General features: G+C 40.6%; 1 protein-coding gene and 1 long non-coding RNA gene across 2 annotated transcripts; both read left to right on the top strand.

Annotated features, from left to right (window-relative positions):
* The first annotated feature begins 1,195 nt into the window (after positions 1-1,195).
* Positions 1,196-7,644, top strand: LOC138199376 (rac GTPase-activating protein 1-like). Its single transcript, XM_069151430.1, has 17 exons — positions 1,196-1,279; positions 1,727-1,835; positions 2,364-2,566; positions 2,800-2,954; positions 3,252-3,321; positions 3,469-3,522; positions 3,673-3,750; positions 3,847-3,964; positions 4,125-4,270; positions 4,397-4,561; positions 4,655-4,750; positions 4,924-5,122; positions 5,255-5,360; positions 5,598-5,730; positions 5,867-5,975; positions 6,198-6,306; positions 7,399-7,644. The coding sequence occupies exons 2-17, from the start codon at positions 1,751-1,753 to the stop codon at positions 7,472-7,474; spliced, it is 1,902 nt and encodes a 633-aa protein (XP_069007531.1). The 5' UTR covers positions 1,196-1,279; positions 1,727-1,750; the 3' UTR covers positions 7,475-7,644.
* An 8,952-nt stretch (positions 7,645-16,596) lies between these two features.
* LOC138199369 (uncharacterized) lies at positions 16,597-19,048 on the top strand. Its single transcript, XR_011178338.1, has 3 exons — positions 16,597-16,708; positions 17,061-17,147; positions 17,265-19,048. It is a non-coding gene; the product is annotated as an uncharacterized lncRNA (long non-coding RNA).
* Positions 19,049-20,589: the final 1,541 nt, after the last annotated feature.

The following is a 20,589-nucleotide window of genomic DNA, read 5'->3' as shown; positions in this document are numbered from 1 at the left end:
GGTGTCACCGGCTCCAATGCTGCTCCCCCAGCAGACTACAGCGAAGTACAATGCACTGGCCACAACAGACTGGTAGAACATCTCCAACATCTTGCTGCACACATTGAAGGATTGAAGTTTCCTCAAGAAAAAGAGTCGACTCATCCCCTTCTTGTAGACAGCGTTGATGTTGGTCTTCCAGTTCAGTCTGTTGTCGATGGACACACCCAGGTACTTGTACTCCTCAACCATGTCCACCTCCTCTCCCAGAACTCTCAGCGGTTGTGGAGCTGTCGTCTTCCTCCTGAAGTTGACCACCATCTCTCTGGTCTTGGCTACGTTCAGGAGCAGGTGATTTCTTCCTGCCCACTCCACAAAGTCCTCCACTACTGCCCTGTACTCATCCTCCCGTCCATCCCTTATACATCCGACCACTGCAGAGTCATCAGAGAACTTCTGCAGATGGCAGGACTCTGAGTTGTACATAAGGTGAACAGGAAGGGGGACAGAACAGTTCCCTGAGGAGCTCCAATACCACTGACCACCGTATCAGACAGCACACTGCCCAGACGGACAAACTGTGGTCTGCCTGTCAGGTAGTCAGTGATCCAGGAGACGGTGGACGCGTCCACCCCCACCACCCGCAGCTTCTCACTCAGCAGCAGTGGTTGGATGGTGTTAAATGCACTGGAGAAATCAAAGAAAGTAAGTTGGACAACAGAAAAAGAAATCAAGACCTAAACAAACTTAACAAATAAATGTGTCATAAAATAAATTTTACCACAGGTAAAATAACAGATACATGTAGCAACAATGACATAAAATGCACACATTTTGTACATACTTATTGATTGTGTAACATCATTTATACAAAATTTTGCATTCATTTTTTTTGTGTCAAACAGTAATAATGGAATAAGTGTAATAATCATGTCATAAATGTGTTATCTCTGAATACAGATTTAACAAATAGGGCTAACTTCCACTGAAATGTGCTGAGACACTTTTCACCCCCTCAGGGTATCCTGAACAGTTCAAACTGTGTCTACTGTATCGCCACACACGCCTGCAGTTGCACCGCTGGCTGTGTGGGGGCGGTAGAGCGCACAAACTCCCGTTATCAGCTGACGAAGAAGAAAACCGGCGCAGATTTTGAACTTTGAAGAAGAATGTGAAAACTTTACCAGACAGGTGTGGTCCTGCTGCTGGTGTGGGAATAAACAACCGAACCTCTGCTTTTAACATCGGACCGTATTACATTACATGTCCGCCGCACGGTCACAGCAACTGTATTGCACAGGTAACCGCTTTATTGTTTTTGTTTTGAGCACCGTAACAACAGGTTGTAAAAGTCAGGTCGGCACAATAGTGTTGCCGTTAACGTTAACGTTAGCATGACGATAGCTTCAACAAAAGTGAAACTGGCAAATCTGGCGTGGGGTTCAAGCAGCTTTCGAGCTGGTTTTAATACAGTGATTATAAAGTAAACACAAGTAGCACAAAAACAAGTTGCGCTGTTTTGTTCTTCTTCTTTAATCCTGTAATACAACGTAATCGTAGCTGTTTCATTTCACGTGTTTGAAGGTAAAATAACGACATGAAACGTAGTGGTAGTAACGTTACTGCTCATTTACTGACTAGACCGAGGCTAATTCAACACTAACAACAACGTAAAACGTCACCAAAACACACATTATTTTAACTGACCCATTTCTCCCTACTAATCTAACCAAGTGAATGTCTTCAGCTAACGCAGCAGCAGAGAGACACTATGGAGTCGCCTGTGGTGAACCTGTACAACCAGTTTCAGAGTCTCAGAGCCCAGGTGGACGGTCTGAATGAGAACATTGAACCTCGTAAGTTATTTCTACACTTTGTTTTGGTATTTACCACGTCCTCAGAGGCCTGTAGTCACAGTGGAGTTGACATACTTGTGCAGCTTTATTGTTCAGCTCGTGTGGTGCGGCATGGTGCGATCATCAGCAGTAACATGTTGAGTGCGTTTTATTTGTTTCCATCCCAACATGTGTTCAATGGTGCAATGAATTAAATTAACCAGGAATACACAGGCTGTCCTGAATATTGAGTCTCCGTTGTAGTACATTAAAGGCTGACAGAGCCGGGATTACAGACTGGAAATTGATTGTGCACCCATTGATACAAATAGGGATTGAAATAGTTATTGAGTTAATGGGGTGTAGTAAAACTAACCGAAAATCATTATTCAACATTTTACTTTACAGTAAAGCACCGTCCTTTTGCCTTCTATCTTAATTTGCAGTGAAAACCATTTACATTTTTGGAGGCCCAACAGACAAGAATCATATAAGTAAATAGTCTATATTGCACAGCAGCATCTTTTTCTCTGTTATCTTGTTATACAGAGTTCCTGCAGATGGCAGTGAACTTTGAGGATTGTCGTAAGAAGTGGTTGCAGGCGGATGATGAGCTGGTTTCCTGTAAAGAGACACTGGCTAAAGCAGAGACTGAGAGGGGAGCACTGGAGGTCAAACTAAAACACGCTCGGAACCAGGTGGACGTGGAGATCCGCCGGCGGCAAAATGCTGAGGCAGTCTATGAGAAGCTGGTTAGTGCCACACTATTAAGACAGTACATCAGCCTGCAGGGTTGTTTATATGGTATTATAAAAAGGAAAATACATCAATCTAAATTCCTTTTAAAATAATGGCATTGATCACTGCACAATATGGTTCACTAAGTGTTCATTATTTTTGTCGAACTAACAATTATTCATTCTTACCAAATAATGTATATTTCTGTGTGGACCTGTGTCAACCTGCTGCTTTGTGGGAATAACAGGAACGGCAGCTGCAGCTGATCCGGGAGCTGCTGATTTCAGAGAACAACGGTAGCAGTGTCCACCTGAGTGAAGAGCAGCGCTCGGCCCTGGCCTTCCTCAGTGCTCACTCCCAGGCAGCACAAGCTGCTAAAACCAACCTCAACACCAGCCGAAGGTCAGACTCACCTAATCTCCCTCTAAAACATTTAGAGTACATCCTGATCCTTTTCCCTTAAAAATTACCACAATGAAGGCTAAACTTGAAGCATTCTTTATTGATTCCTGAAGGGATATTACAGTTGCATAACAAGAAGTTAGAATTTAACACAAATCCTGAACACTAGGCAAGAGGATTTTTTTATGTGTAGTATAAGAAAATTTGCACAATCTACCAAAACAAGGTGTCATTCTCCAGCTAGGCATAGACCAAGACAGTATTTTGAATAACGAACTTTGATCTTCTATTTTACAGATTAACTACTATTGATGAATCAGCTTCTTTGCTGTCAGACATCAGCTATGACCAAACGGATGACTCTCTGGTAAACTGACCCCTTTTTCCTAAAAGTTTATTTGTTTATTTTAACAGAGCTGCTGACAAAATTGTGTAAGAATAGCATTTCTAAGAGGCTCCCATAGTAAAATGGCCGGTTTTAGTATCATGTTCTGTCCCTCCACTTTTCCTGTAGGACTGGGATTCCTCTGTGATGAAGAATGTGAGGCTGCGCAAACGCCAGAAACGAGTGAGTCACGTCTTTACTCACATTTTGAATAGATGTCTCTTTGTTTGCATTGACAATAACATAATTTTTATATTTTAGGGGAGTGGTAAAAGCAGCCAGTGGTTCGTTAGTCTCTATCTAGTCTGTTAAAAATGACACTTTAATCCACAGCGTTCCTCTAGAAAACATGCTGAGGTTCCCCCACAGGCGGTGAAGAAGCCGCGCTCCACTGGACGTCCATCAGATAGGGTAATACTGACCTCTGCAGCCGGCTGGGTTCAGTAACTCTTTAAATCATGTTTAGATGATTGCATCACATGAAATATCTCTTTCCATATGATTCAGATTAATGAATCTATCGTGGCTAAAACAACCATCACTGTGCCGGTGAATGGTGGTGCTGTTGAGGCTGTCTCCACCATCCAAACTGTGCCCTACTGGACTCGCAGCAGAAAGACGAGTGGTGAGAATTTTCTGCAGCTTTTTTTGTTCCTCTTTTGTTTATGGAACCTAAAATAAGACTGGCTTGATAAAATGCAACAAAATGTATCGCTGAAACAATTTTGTGCCATGAGTTTCCTCAGTGGTTTTGGGATTTGACCAACATTTGATTGTGTTTGCAGTCGCTCCAGCGTGGGGTGATACAACTACTACTAACCAATCTGAGACGGTCAGCGAGGCTCCCAGCACGCCTGCCTCTCCTTTTCCAGCCCAACTCCAAACCCCCAGAGCTAATGGAGGAAAGAAGCACCACTTCATCCCCAAAACAGTATGACTTAATTTCTTATTTACTAAATGTACGAAAGACAGTCCTGGGTCTCCACCTTCTTTAAGTCTACCTGCTCCTTCATCTTATTTGTAATCTACTAACCAGCATGTTCTCTTTCTCACTAAGGTGATCAAGTCTGAGTTCTGCAGGTCATGTGAAAGAAGGACAAAGTTTGGGAAGGTGTACCTTCGCTGTCAAGATTGCAGGGTAGTGAGCCACCCGGAGTGCCGTGAGCAATGTCCCCTGCCCTGTAATCCCACAGCTGTCAGTACTCCCATCAAGACCACAGAGGTACAGTTCCACTTCCACTACTTCATTTTTAAAATAGTATTTTCTACTCTTTTCATTATACCTTCATATAAATGAATGCATTTTTTTGTATAGGCCACGCTGGCTGACTTTGCTCCAGTCACCTCCCCAATGATCCCAGCTTTGGTTGTCTACTGCATTAAGGAAATTGAACACAGAGGCCTACATGAGGTGAGACCGGCTTTATCAAAGTCCTAGTTTACGTGTCATATTCATGTTAATGCTCTAATCATTTCCCTTGAATGATAACAACATAATTTCTCTCCAATTAGTTATCTCATTTAGTTGTATCACAGGCAGCCGGACACTGAGAGCTGGTTTCTTTTATCTTTCCCTGGCCCCAGGTTGGCCTCTACAGAGTCTCCGGCCATGACCGCATGGTGAAAGAGCTGAAGGAGAAGCTCATTAGAGGGAAGACTCTGCCTCCGCTTAACAAAGTGGAAGACATCAACATCATTACAGGTGTCCTCAAAGACTTCCTCAGAAACCTTGTAGAGCCACTGCTCACCTTCCACCTCAACAAAGCCTTCATGGAAGCAGCCGGTGAGTATCTGCAGGGTCTTTATCTCTCCGTTTACATAACACTGTTCAGAATGAGGATTAACACTGAATGATTAAAGTACCTTCCTGGTTTAACTAAATTAAATGTTTGATTTTTAATTTTTTTCTTTACAGAAATCCAGGATGATGGTAACAGCTTAGCCATGTTGTATCAGACCATTAGCGAGCTGCCTCAACCAAACCGAGACACTCTGGCCTGCCTGATGATCCATCTGCAGAAGTAATTCACACATTTCAGCACTGTAGACAACCTTTTTGTTTTATCCTATCTTTACTCCTCGCTGCTGTTAACGTTTATCCATAAGACGGGAGTGCTGTAAACAACTGTTTTTGTCCAAACTGTGTAGGGTTTGAGACTTTGTTTTGATCGTGCTGAAACCTCCTACATCCCTGCAGTACAGGTCAGGTTTTCATTATTGAGAAGACTGTGTGAAATCTTCCTCTCTTCTTCTTCCAGGGTGTCTCAAAGTGTGGATACCAAGATGGATGAAAACAACCTGGCCAGGGTGTTTGGCCCGACCCTCGTGGGTCATGCTGTTCCCGACCCGGATCCTATGACCATCCTGCATGACACCAACAGACAACCAAGGGTAGAGTGAATGAGAATAACTGCCCTGCATTATATTCAAAAAACCTAGTGTTTATAAAAGAGCACATAGTTCAGGTATACGACTGTGCTTTTGTTTACTTTAAGTTTGACTATAAATACTGGATTTCTTTTCTCAGGTTGTAGAGCGCTTGCTCAGTATTCCAAAAAGCTACTGGAGCCAGTTTGCTTATCCAGATAATGCAGATATGGAAAACCCTCTCCACACTGACACTCTAAACCGCAAAGGTAAATCACAGACATAAATGCTTCTCTAAAATGAATAGCATTAGGTTACCAGAGTGATCTGGATTTGATTTTTAGAAGAAAACTCCCCACTATTACTACTATTTTTTAGTAGTGAGCATGAAATGAAACCCGAATGAAACCAACTTTTCCCATTTTTGAGCATAAACAGTCAACATCTGTGGTTGACTGTTGTATAACTATTTATCTTTGATTTATCTGCAGGGAGCATGTTGGGACCAGTGACAACTCCAGAGCAACAGATGATGGCCAAAACACCTTCCTCCAGCTCGCTGTCTCAGCGCATGAAGCAGACCCTGTCCAGTAGCACCATGTAAGCTCACGCACACACTCAAATTCTGTTCACACAAAACCGACGTAACGCTAGGCCGCTTAACTCATGTAGCACTTAGCTTTATCCAGGTTAAAATAGAGACCGTTTCAAATTCACTTGTTGAGGAAAGAAAATACAGTAAACAAATCACGTTGATGATGCTAAGCTAGATAAATAAAGTTCTCTGAGATGCAGTCAGCTTGTTTGGTTGCAATTAATTGTGCAATCTCAGGCTTTCATTGCTATAGTATGTGCTGTATGTTGGTTAAGATAATAAACAAGTCAGGAGAAGTAGTGAAACATAGATTAATAAAAATATGACAACTAGTTTTAGCTCGATGACATTCATATCCTCAATAATTAAAATCAGTAAATGTACTTTTAGTGACTGGTGAGGTTATATAATAACTTGCACTATCGTCAGTCTTTAATGTCAAACATGGTCCATGTATGAACACAAATGCACATGGCAACACCCAGCCAGCAAAAACATGCAACCTCAATGTAGACTAGTTAAAGCTAATCAAAGTATTTCCATGACCACAGTAGTGGACAAACATGGCACCTGTGAAGGAATGGGGCCCTCTTGGGGCCCTAAAAAATGGTGTAAAAAACAGGTGTAAATAATATACTTAATGATGGCTGGATTCCTTTGAGCTGGTATTGGGTCACTGTCATGTCTTTCTGGGACACTTGAATAGAACGGAGCCATCGTTCCTGGTCTAATCAGTCATAAGTGAAAACACCTGAGCAGCTGCAGCAGCATAACGTGACAGCATGTTTAAACTAAAGAACCAAAACGGTTCAGGTCTTTACAATCAACAAAAGCAACTGAGATTCATGTTATTCCACAGAGAAAATGTTTCTCAAAATCTTTTCAGGCTGGTGTCATGTGGGCAGGTGACTGTTTACACTGGTGTGAAATTATCAAAAATCAAATGACGCCAACTCAGTTGTTTATGTATTAAGAATGGATTCCATGTTTTCCCTCGACACGTTCATCTTCACAGTAGTTCTGGCTTTTGTGTTTGTGAAAATCATTGGAACTAAATTTGTATATCTGTGTGCCCCCCCCGACCTCCTCACCTTTAGATTTGGGAGCAAGAGCAAAGCAACATCTGCATCTCACCGCCAGGGCAACTTCTTCGCCTCTCCACAGCTAAAGTAAATACAAAGAAGGAGGAAAAAAAAAAAAAGAGCTCACTCATACTGTACTTCTGAGTTACCTACTGCAATAACAGAATATATATTTATACTGTGTAATCATATGGGAAAATTACTGTGCAATCTAACAATTGTATTACTGAATTTCTTTATCTAAGTGTTTTTAAGAAAACTTTCTAACCAGATTTTTTTTTCTAACTTTGATTACTAATGTTTTTTATTTGACCAAAACTGCAGAGACATCTATGTGATTGTAAGAGGTTTCAAGGTTTTAATGACCAAGCAACCATTTTTGAAACCGATTCAAACATCAGTATCTTCTGCTTTGTGAGCTGCTGTGTATTTACTGCTGGTTCTCTGAACATGTGGTTGTAACCACAGAGACACGGATGCAGCAGCATATGTGAAATACACAGCTGGAGTGAACTAAGAGAGAAGCTATATTCCTGGCCAGTGTCTGTCTTTTGGCTTTGGTTGCCTTGGCATTGTCCTGAAACATTTATTTTAATGATTTAACATTTTCTATTTATGTTGATGTGCTTTGATTTATACCAATCATGACATTTGTTTAACTTCTGATCACTTTAACACAACTTCTATGCAAACACTGGATTGGGAGTGATGCTGCATTTTGCACTTCATGTAAAAAAACAATTGTATTTGCTACCTGCTAATATACACCACTAGATGCTGCTGTTGCATCACATTTGACGTACAAGCCTTCACAATTAAAGAGGATTTACTGTGTATTATGCACATCACCTGTCAGAATTACTGACACTCCTTATATTAATATATCAGCAGATCATTAGTAAAGATTCTGATGCTAATGTAGTATCGTTCAGTCTCACATTTACTTCCCAGTTTTCTCATGCAAGGAATTTGTCTTGGTTTATCAATAACATTCAATTTAGTCATCACAGAATAAAATCTGAAGGTAAAAACTGATTTGCATGCACACCCTCACAAGTATTTGTAACTACAGTATATTTCTTGTATCAGCACACCAAGAGAAGTTACTTGGGAAAGAATGTGTCTTCCCAATGCTGCTTTCATCTCAATATAATAACACTGTTTTAAGTATTAGTTATTTAGAGGGGAATAATCATGGTTAAAAAAACAAAAACAGCCAGTATTGAGTCCTAAAAACTAAACCCAGCTCTGTTTGAGGTTGTATGACACTTGTAATACTGCATAGTTTTATACATATTTGATATATTTTTGTACATTTATCTCTTTACATGGTTCTTTTAAATGAGAAACTGTGTAACTGATTGTCTAACTTTCGCCAAAGATTTTGAACTGTTATCATTCATTCCTTTGTCTTAGCTTAAATAAAATAACACTGGCTACACTAAAAATAGACCCTTGAAAGACTGTTTCCTTTGTCTTGGTGGGTGTTTTCACGCATGAGACAGACATGTGGTGAGGAACCCTGCTGAAATGAACTTCTAGGGCACGTGAGGCGTGTGGGTTTTGTTACCGGCAATTCAGGCTAAACAAAACCCTCTTACACCTGGACATGGATTATAGTGACTAGCGTACGTTATTAATGCCGTATTCTCACCTCTGTTCATGGTTAAGGCGTCATTTTCTTTTTTCCTGGTGTAAATTGAATATTGGCCATTGTTATTCAAGCTCTTCAGTGAAAAGAGCAAAAAAGCGCGCGGCCAGTTATTCCAAAGCCGACGTGGCACTGAATGATAATGCAATTTGGCTCATTGTTCCACTAGTCATTACAGCTATTTCCATAATCTATTGGGCTGAATGTGCAGGCGATGAGGGCCAGCATTATTATGAATTAAAGCAGGGATCATTTATACATCTTATAGTTATTCCATTAACAGTTACACTAAGCCAGGCTGAACCCACTGACATACATTTTATATGGCCTCATTTAATACAGAGCACATCAGGCCCTCTGAGATCTAAACCCAGCTGTTTGAGAGGGGAGGGTGTGCGTGTGTGTGTGTGTGTGTGTGTGTGTGTGGGGGGGGGGGTGTATGACTTCCAGGGTTCATTCAAATTAGTTTGTTCTCGCCTCCTTTCTCTCTCGCACACAGAGCCGGGAATGACTAGCGGAGAAGACCCCTGCAAAAATGTTTGAATTTCAAATCAACATTAATAGTTCATTAGCCTGAAATAAGGTCTCCTGTGTGTCGATCTGTCCTCTCATCGGGGGGATTGTGTGTTTATTTATGCTGCACGGTGCAGCATACGCTCGGCGGCTGCAGACATCAAACAGCTGGCTGTGTACAGTGTGTCTCTGCAGCTCCATATTCCAGCATGCCCCAGTGTGCAGTGATAGAGCTCCACTCTGCCGTGGGACCGACGAGGAGCCAAATGAGTAACTAGTCCAATTAAGAGCTCTTAAATAAATTACAATGTAAGCTGGTAAACACATAACAACAACAACACTGTTTAATTCCTCTATTTATACAGTGAACTGCAGGCAGTGCTGCCAGAGGAAGCAACAGTATCACCGTCTCTGGAAGCTGAATGTAATCAATACATCACTCAATTCACAAGGTTTAGTTATTGGTGTTATTGACTGATTGAAAACACCGTCTATTGGTGTCAAGCTGGAGCCCTACAGCATGTAGCAGGTGTCTGCAGCATCGCCTGCTTAAGGTCAGGGCAAATAACAGCAGCACCTCAGAGATGTCAACTCAATAGCTGCCAGTCAAATCCACACATCTGATCATGTGTATAATCAATATGTTTGGTTAAAGCCAAAAGTCATGATGAGTGTTCGTTGCATGTCTCGTGATTGACTCCTTGTGTATGCACTTTTGCTGCAAATAAAATAAATTTTTATGTATTTTGGCACTTGTTAAGTAGTAATTCAATGTCAATGGAAGATTTACAGGTGGATCAGGCGAGGCGGGGCATCATACTTTTATACTCACATTAAAATGGGCTGTTGAGAAAGAGCTGTTAAAGTCAGTTTTAAGGAGCAAAAGTATAAAGCTGCAAATGTATGAAGAGGACCAATATACCGCTTCCTTAGCAGGCTGAGCATGTGCTTGAAAAGTGGCCCTCCAGATTTGTTTCTGACACTGTTTTCAATTAATTATGTGACAGAATGTGTGATCAATATGCTTTCCATTTGGTGAATTAAACATATGCTGGCAAACAGCTGAAATACCAAACTATGTTCTGCCTTAAAAACCCTGAAAAACAAGACAAGAGTCATTGTACAATCTACACCCACGTAAAGCCGCGGACTTTCCTTAACCGCAAATAATTGTCTGGCTCACCCTCTCTCTTATTCAGTTTCAGCTTCATCCCGCGTCCTCTCCTCTTTTTCTTCCTCCCGCACCACCCCTCCTTTGAATCGAACCGCCGTCTTAGCTGGCTACCGTGCGTGGTCGATACCTTGTTACCACAGAGAAATCAATTATCTCGACCAAGCAGCAGGGGGAAAGAGGCAATAATGAAAGAATGCTCCTCCTTCCCAGACGATGGCCATGGTCATTAAATATGAATTTATCATTGGCGGAGGAGATTTATGGAACGAGATGTGCGCCCAGAGGTCACGCTCTCTTTACAGCATAAGTTCTGGTTACAAATGTAAACTAAGTGGCTAACGGGTTGTCACACTGATGATATAATGTGTCCTCAAGCCCGACCAGGAATCTGATCATTTCGGTCACACAACGCCCTCAGACGACGAGAATGTCTCCCAACACGTTTGGACGACACTTTTGAAATGCATGGGAGAAGTGAAGGACAATGAAACGTTGTTTAGCAACTTTAAGGTGCAGCACATACTTGGCGACAGCTGCACGACATGCCACCACATGTGGACGTTCGGGGCTCTTTTCAATTTGATGTCTGAGCGCCGCTCACTCAAGGTGACAGCGGAGATGGCAGTGATGCCCGGCTTGTAGGTGGGCATGCCTACCATACCTGCCTGTTTGGGTCTGTAATGAGCCGTTCCGATAACTTGTCTGACAGCTGCTGCTAGAATTGGGGGGGGGGGGGGGGACGACGACACTCACTATCCTGCCTACAGCTAGAGAAAACCAAAAAGTGCAAATAAGAGTAAGAGAAGGAGAGGGAAAGAAGAATGGAGCAGAGAGGAAAAAAAAAAAGTGTAATTCAGGCTTGCTATTAAGGCAGCAATAAATTCCATTTTAATGGGGCACCACAAGTAGTAGCAGGCACTCAGCAGTCTGTTGTGTTTGATGCCAAATTGTGCAGAATAAACAGATTTGCTGTGCAGCTGGTCAAAACACACACTTTCTCTGTCTCTCTCTGACTTGCTCTGTTCCCATCTTTTCCACCGCACTCTTTCACACATCTCCTGATCTCAAACACACACACACACACACACACACACACACACACACACACACACACACACACACACACACACACACTCCTCAACATTCCTCTGCTACCTCTCCATCTCCTCTCCTCATGGACATACCAGGCAAGAATTAGACAAATCATCACAAAAAAAAAGATAGCAAGTGCTTTGATTTATTTTCTTCCACTTAACGGAGTACTCATCTCCAGCTGTCACGCACACATTCAAGGCAGGGTATTTGTTTTAAGGGGGGGTGGAGGTGAGCTGCATGCCGCTAATGAGAAACAACATGCCACATCTGGCTCATTTCTTGACGAACCTTCGGTCATCCTGTGCAATTTCATTGCAGACAAAGCTGCAGAAAATATCTGAAACCTCTCTGTTCAAAAATCAACACTGCACACTGATCATACTGGAGATGACATTATGCAAAAACAAATAAAAGGATGCTGTTTGGCTGTCATGAATCGCAAACTGACTCTTGGAGTGACCTTTTAATAGTACTTGAACTAATCTGTGATAAAAGAAGGGCTAAAAAATCTGAGCATAAAAATCACATTTTAAATTTAATCCATTTAATAGTCCCGGGAGCTATGCAGCTGGCATGGCTTAACAAAATCTTCAAAGACTTGACAATCTTTACTGATAGGTTTCCTGCCAGCCTGTATGTGAACACCAGTGATGGCTGCTGCCATTGTTTCCATGATTTATGTATTGTTTTTACAATCCCGGCTCTCACGTGCAAATACACACAAATACCTGTACGCATGCAGCTGGATGTTTGAATGTGCCCTCCTGCATGAGGGCATCTGAATTCATGTGATTGAATGTGAATGTGTGTGCATGGGTGCATGATATAGAATAGTGAGAGAGGGGCTGTGTGCAAGAATGGCTGAGTGTTTTCTGGTAAATGTGTGCAGTGACCATGTGTGGAGGTGTGTATGTGCCTCTGCCTCTGAATTTGGGATTATTTTTCTCTGCACGGATGCACACAGCTACAAACACTGTAGAAGACATGATATACTCACATCTTCAGAAACCTCACACTCCAAATGGTCACATCTCAAACTTGAGCACACAACTACATCACTGCTATTATCATTTTTTCAGTTTAGCTAAAGTTAAACCTTAACAGCATTAATAATCAGTCTGTTCTGTCGCATGAGGCATTTTATTTGTTTCTCCAACATTTTCCATCATCCAAACTCCATCATCCAAGCATCCAAAATAATCCGAGCATTCTTTTAAATGCTTCGTGTGATGTTCCTTTCGTCCACTAGAATGCACTGTTGCATCCTGTAATCCACCCCCGTGTCATGAAGCGGAGCCTCTCCAGCCGAACACACCCATTAATTTCACCCATCTCCACATCTCTATGGTGTAGGACTCCCCTGTGGTTGTTAGGATATGGGAGTGGTACAGTACTGTCTGTATTTGTATCATTTGCACCACTGAAGCTTTAATTTGAACTGATAAAGTATTGCTTTGACTGTGGCAGTCTGCTCAGGTGACATATTAACATCCTCCTCCTCTGGATTTCACCTCTAGGGAAAATGTTAAATTGGGTGGATCAGAGTTCATACATAAATCTTAAATGAACAAGCACCGATGTGTAGGAGCCTTATCGCATGTGTAATTCACATGTTCATGGTTTCATCTTAACCCTGAGGTTGACAGCTATTTGCACACCCTGCATGTGTTAGTTGATACCTATCACCAAATGCTGGGTGGAGCATAACATCATGAAAAGGGTGTGCTTGAAAGCAGAGTTTTGTGTCTGTAATCTTATGTTTTGTAAGCTTATACATACTGACGATACCTTTCAGTACATCTTTTCAACAAAAACGGAACATTAGGACCTGCATAAAAGCAGGAATTACAGCAGGGCTGTTGCGTTAGACTGAACGAATGTCTAGTTTCCAGATCACCTTGCTAAGATCTCCAGAAAATGGCAAAGAGAGGAAAGGAAAAACCAGGAAAACAGTTACAACTTCTTCAATAAAACAGAGGAGATCTAAATATGCTAAGCTGGTTTTATATATGAGGTAACCGAATGCTACTGCACATTGGTCTGAATAGACGGCGCTCACAAAGAATTTATGCCAGTCAAGAAGCAGCAGTGATGGTAACGGGAGCCAAAAGCTTTGATTCAGCAAAACCAAATGCTAACACGAGTCTCATGACTGCCAATAGACATCAATCTTTAATCTCATCTGTCGTCAGGTTTATACAGATTAATACATTAGATGTTCACATGGTCAGAGTCTGCCTGGGTGCGTGAAGTCTGTGGTCTGCCTCTTGAAGCTCGGAGAGCAGCAACTGGCAAGTCGTGAAGAGCTGCATGACAGGCTGAGCACTGCGGCCGAATGATGTTGGCCGGAAAGGACCAAGCACATCTTCTCCACTGGTGTACTCGAAGGCTCGGTGTGAATAGAGTGCACTGATACACACTGCCATCTGCAAGTAACCATATGCTCACAGTCTATAGTCTGGTATTATCAAAACCTTTCTCCCTCTACCACCTACTTAGCTTTTATATGCTACCAAACTAACTACCAGCCTTTTTAAATTAAAGCATCACAGCCTTAAATAGTGTAAGAAGCTGTTGAGTGCTGTGTTTACCTTCCTTTAAGCAGAGCAGGTGGTGACTGACTTGTACACGGTTTCCCCTCAGGCTTACCGTAGCTGTATTTACTTGCCGTTCAGTACTATAAACTCGACTGCGTTGATGCTCATACTAGCTCTTGTACATAGTCGTTGCCCTCAACACTTGCACATCCCAAATTGCAATAACAAGCTCATAAAACTAAAATTACAGATGCAAAGCTACATATCTACTTTTCTGTTCTAAGCCACACATTCAATGGCCAGCTGGCCCTATCGGCAGTTTTCAATGCGATTTTCTGTTCTTTTGAAAATTCAAGGCAAAGTGAGTTTGCCCAAATAATAGATTGTATTATAATTGTAAATATGTAAATGAATCTGATTGTGCAGCACCGTCTGGTAACAACTTTAATAATTCCATTTAATTAAAACGCATCTATAAATTATGTTTTCAATTTAGTTTCAGTTCAGTTGTTTGTAGCATTTAAAAAAAAAATGTCATCGCAACAGTATAAGCGGTTATTTGTTCTTTCTCGACGCTGGATTTCGGTAATATTTGCATCATGCCAAACTTATATGACTGCATTATTAAGTGTTTTATGTGTACACAGATTTAAAATTGTTTATGAATCAACACTGACCGGTGTTTTGAAACCATGGCATGTATATAATGTATGGCTGTGAAACACCACCGACACGTATTGTCAGGTGTAGACTGTAACACTGGACTTTGAGAACAAAACCCTTCTTTGCTCTACCTTTTGCAGCGACCTTGATTGATAAAATCTCTAATTAAATGTTCACATGGAAATCACTGGTATTCAGAAGGCTTATTTCTACCTGCTACTAACACCACAGATTTCTCACACGGTGAAACACCTTTTGCTTTACAACTGGCAATCAAGGCTTAAGGACTAAAAAGGCCAAACCGACCAACACTCTTATCAGTGTCATTTTGGACCACAGTGGGACAGACAGGCAACCATGGTATTACCCAAATGAACTGCCCAAATGAACTGCGTGAATAAACGGGTCTGGCAATGCGCCACAGAGTCATTTTCAATCGTTGCATCCAACTAGGTGTCGACCTCGTGGTAATTTAGAAACTATTGGAGTTTTTAAAAAGTTTTCCCTGCTGCTTGGTCAAAGAGACTGTTGCCTCTACATCTGTACAGTAGGCAAGATACAAGCTACATTCAATATTACGAAAGTGTAGGAACAAACAGCATTACAGTCAGTCAGATATTTTTATTTTTAGAACTATCAAAAGTGTAAAACGTGTTTCATCAATTGTAAAAATAGCGACATAAAAATGACAATGAAAATGATGTTTTGGCTTGTGGGCTGCAGTGGATGAAAGTGATCAAGGTCTGGGGAGCATAAATTTGCACAGTAAATCTGCCTGTTAGGTTCCTGTGTTAATGTGAATTTTGTTTATTTTTTTTTTGCTTATGGGGGCATTAGTTGCAAAGTCGAGGATCACCCAGATCATTATGACCCATTCCCTGAGGACCCTGAATATCTGAAGCACATTTCATGAGTCTGCTCGGGATTTGTTGACAAAATCTTGATCTGGACCAAAGTCCAGATAGACGAGCAAACCGAACGCTTGACCAGCTACTCTGAATTTTTCCTTACCACAAGTGGGAAATAAGTAAACAAAACTGCCTGAGATCTTATTAGTACTTCAGTATGAGTAATATGACCTTCATGTCAAAGTCATGTAAGCATATTACCTTTCGAATACTCTGAAGCCTGCAGACTGCTGCCGTGTAAAAAAACATTGATTTGGAGCCCTGGAAAAATATTTAATCCTCCGTGGTGCCGATCAATTTACGACAAATTTGACCGACCTGGTTCAAGACCTCAACAAATTGGTTCTCTGTTCAGTTTGCGACAAGCAAAGTTTCAAGCCTTTAAATGTTGGCTTAGATAAGCTGTTTGACATTTCTTTGAATGGAATGTAAATCAAATAGACCCAATAATTTTTTTCATATACTAAAGAAGCTGAATGATAAATACTTGCATAAACTGGAATTCCATTATATTTAAATTCAGTCTTTCTGGAGGCTGACTCAACAAGACCAGACTTTCATTTTTGCATTTCCTCAAATGAAACTTCCTTCATTTGAAAGAGCTGAGCACAAACCATCCGAAGCAGCAGTATATGACACAGAGTGAAGTCAGAAATTCAGCCAGTTTCTCATAGTAGGTAGATCACCATGCAGCAAGACATTGAGCTTTCTGACTACACCAATATTCAGGTGCATGGGGGACTTCAGGGGACTGAAGCAACCAGCAGAAACCCGAAACAATCAGGTAAGAGTACGAGTGACGACACCTCACAACTACTACAACTACTTAAGGAGATCTCGTGAAAGAATAGTACAAAATATCTTTTGTTCTTCAGATATTAAATCAATAATTGCTTCTTGTGGCTGCTGTGAAATTTACTTTGACTTCATTATTTTATTAAATTGATATCAGAATGATAAAGCAATACTCAACAATGATCGCATTTGCTGCTCAACTGTCATCATAAAGAACTTCAATTCAAAAGCATTTAACAAGAAATATTATGGCTCAAAGTGTTTATATCAAATTTTGGAGATGGTCACATGGCATTGTCTGACAACGAATGATTGACTGTACTGTGTATATGTGTTCACAGAAAGAAGACTCCTCAGAATAGGGATTTTAACTCTGGCAGTGTTGTGTATACTACAAGCCACTCTCAACATCTCCCTGCATCTCGCCTGTAAGTTTAAGTTTAATGCAAAACAATTTTTTCATGCAAATCGCAAGACATCACATTGGCAGTCAATGTTGGAATACGTTTCGTCATCCATGACCCACAACTTCTGTTTTCTTGCAGTTAGTTGGAAAGAGGACATCGATCGGTTTCCTTTCAACAGCTCTGTCATAGCGGACTTGTGCCAAACTGAGCAGTCTCAACAGACGCAGGTATGTTCCTACTGCAACAACCTGCTGCAAAGGCTACTGAGGGAATATAGAGCCTTGGAAACAGAGAGAGACCGCTTGCAGGACAAAGTCCGTCAACTGAGAAGAGACACACTGGAATACGATTATCAGGACTCTGGATCTGGTTCTGCTGAGGAATTATTTAATTCAGAGAGAAACGTATAGATTTGAAGTTCAGTGAAGACCACGCTCAGGGATTAAAAACACAAGTACTGGGATCCAAACATGCAACAGCCCTTTTTACCTCCTCATCATTCTGTCAACTAAAAAGATAATAGTCAACTCATTTACCAAGTGCTGTCATCAAATGGGTCCTGCACTAGGATCAATATCTGACAAATATTTTGGGTCTGTCAAGTAGTGACGAACAATTGCAAACTGTTAAACATTGAAATCAAAGTTTTACAGTGATATTGATGTTATATTTAAAAAAATTCGATTACATTAGAAAAAGCACAATTATGCCTCATTAAAAATATAAAAAATGGATCAAATGACTGTGTATGTGAAAAAGGTCACTTTAGTTCCATCACTGTCATTTTTGAGGACAGTGGGACAGACTAGTTTAGCCTAACCAGATTCTAGGGATGAGCATTGGCTCCCTGCTACTTATTTCTGTTCTACAATAATTTGTCATAAACTTTGATGTGTGTAACCCAAGTGCTGGTGTGGATCAATTGACAAAACTTGGAGTACTTACTAACAAAGGTTTTAGCTTCTGTCTGCTCTGTGCACGTCATTGAGCTGTGCACAGCTTGCGCACAACAGGAGAAGCCTTTTAACTTTTTGATGCACCATCGCCTCGAAATCTTTTCACGTTATTGAAATCTCGAAAAATAAATGATGTTCCATTATTGTGAGGCTTTCTTTTTCTATCACAGCTATCTTGATTATTTTAACTTTCATTTTAGAAAAATAGGAAGTGGGACTTTTTTTGACAGACGTCTTAAGACATCAGTCTTTGCCGCTCTTAGGAGAAGGGAAAGATAATATTGTGGTTAAGACATTTTGTTGTTGTTTTGGCTGGACTCTTCTTAAGGAACACTGTTTAGCCATTCACTGACCGTTATAGTAGTGTCAGTCACGAGGTAATGTATGGGCACTTTTTTAAAAACACTGTTGCTATCAAAGGTCTAGTATAAGAAAAACAAAATCTCATTAATTTCTGCATGTGATGAGCCTCCTCTCATCCCTCTCGATGAAGTGAGGGGTGACCTGTGATAGCTTCTATAGACTATATACTTCCTAAAAGAGCCCCTACATACATAATAGCCATAGAGTTTATTATTGAGCTAACTTTAATTGCTTAATTTGAATTATAAAATGAGGTTTTGCTGTTCTATTCACATATCAAAGGCAATCTGCATCACATGGGAAATGGCACTCAGTGAGTGGAGTGCAGACGAGCTTTCATGCCAAAAAAAAAAAAGGATTCTGTTATTCAGCATGTTTTTTGTTGTCTTTATACATGTATATAAATGAGTAGGAAAAATAAAAATCAGGACTTCATCATGTTGCAAACTGCGTGACGTGTAGCCATGAAATGTGTTCGTACCTGTTACTAATCCAGCATCACTCTGTGATTGACTGAGGAGAGTCAATTATTTCCTTTTGTCAACAAACTTTCTTGAGATCACAGAGTCTTGTGTTGCTGATAAGTTTGTCAAAGGTAAACTGATGGAAATGAGAGCTGCAGTGCATTCACTATTCATTTCTCATTAACACTGCTGACTTTGTTTTAATTAGCTGTTGTGACTGACACCAGTGTGCCTGTGACGATGTATTCCAGGCTTGTGTTATCCTCCTTCCCAGCTGTTGCTTGTCAGTCATTCCTGAAGTTGTCTCCTGTCCTTATCTCTCAAAATAGAACCACATGTATGAAGTTATACATTGTTTGGTGGCCCTCGGGATGCGCATTGGATTTTATTTTTTGCACTGATTTTCTTTTCTTTTTTCCTATCCATGGAAATCAGCAAAAACAAAAGTACAGAACGAATGTAAAAAAAATACTAAGACAAAATAAACTTGTCTTAAAAAAATTTTTTAAACAATATTTTCTTAGATCTTACGGCAAATGATAGTTTTTTGGAGTTTAATGAATTTTCTGCACAGAAAACATAGAATGTGTCCACTGAAGATATTTTTCCATTATTCCAGTTGAGATATTGGTAAAGTTTGTATTTCAATATAACAAACAGCCAATTAGCTGGTATTTTCAACTTTTCCAAAAAACTTTAATTTTTTTTACTGAGAATATCTAAAAGAGATTATTTAAATAGGTAGCAGTAAAATGTTCTTTTGGATAAATGTTATAATAAAGTAAACAGTAAAGTAAACTACAGTATAAGTTTACAAATTGGTCTCTTCCTGTAAGCCCCACACATTTTCTATATGCACTTGACATTTTGAGAGTTTCTATCGTGCTTGAACAGTTTCTGTCTGCGTCCTAGCTTTGATGTGCGTGCAGAATTAGACAGTGTGGTTTGGTAGTAATACCACCTGCTCACACAGCAGTTTTTTTGGTCTATTGAACAGCACAGTAATACTAAATACATTATCATCTTTCTTGAGCCTAACTTATATGACATATAAAATCATTGCTGAGTTTTAGATGTTTAAGGCCAAATTGAGACTTCACCTTTTGAAGGGCAATGCTGCCATAAAAAAAAACTTTCGTATTATATAATATGCTCGATATATATTTGACATTCTTGTTTAAGAAAACCTCCACATGAAAGGAGCAGACCCCCACTTGTCAGCAGGGTGAGACATGAGCACAGATAAACAAAGAGCATGACAGATTTCAGACCGTGTTCCTGTGCAAACACAGCAGGCTGACTGTTAGCCGCTGCCATGCTGTCCAAGTCCCTCTGAGGGTGGAGAGAACGCCTGCAGATGGTCAAGTGTTTTGAAATGATGCAAGACATTCCTAAATTAAATTCTGATGATGGGATTGTGCATATCTCTGTGTGTTCAGCGCATGCATATGCAAACACAGAGCCACACATGAGCTGTACAAACAAGTAGCCTAAGGCTCTGCTGCATATCTGAGGAGGTAAATCTAGCGAATCAAATAGAAAAGGATGTCTGATGATGTCCATGTCAGTTATCTTTCCATGATGACGTAATGCCATAACAGATCGATGAGAATCTAACTGACTGTTCACTAAACCATGACCCAGTAGAGCATTTATCCATCACAGAATACCAAACAAACA

This window comes from Embiotoca jacksoni, unplaced genomic scaffold, assembly GCF_022577435.1.
Source record: "Embiotoca jacksoni isolate LCO1_2020_lvr unplaced genomic scaffold, fEmbJac1.0.p SCAF_1, whole genome shotgun sequence".
Classification (NCBI taxonomy): Eukaryota; Metazoa; Chordata; class Actinopteri; family Embiotocidae; genus Embiotoca; species Embiotoca jacksoni.
Note: the sequence above shows the minus strand (reverse complement) of the source record. Positions and strands in the feature narration are given on the sequence as shown.

Coding starts and splice junctions, on each gene's coding strand:
- LOC138199376 (XM_069151430.1), top strand. CDS start 1,751: ATGGAGTCGCCTGTGGTGAACCTGTACAACCAGTTTCAGAGTCTCAGA. Junction 4,562..4,654: donor CTCCCATCAAGACCACAGAG/GTACAGTTCCAC, acceptor TTTTTTGTATAG/GCCACGCTGGCTGACTTTGC. Junction 4,751..4,923: donor AACACAGAGGCCTACATGAG/GTGAGACCGGCT, acceptor CCCTGGCCCCAG/GTTGGCCTCTACAGAGTCTC.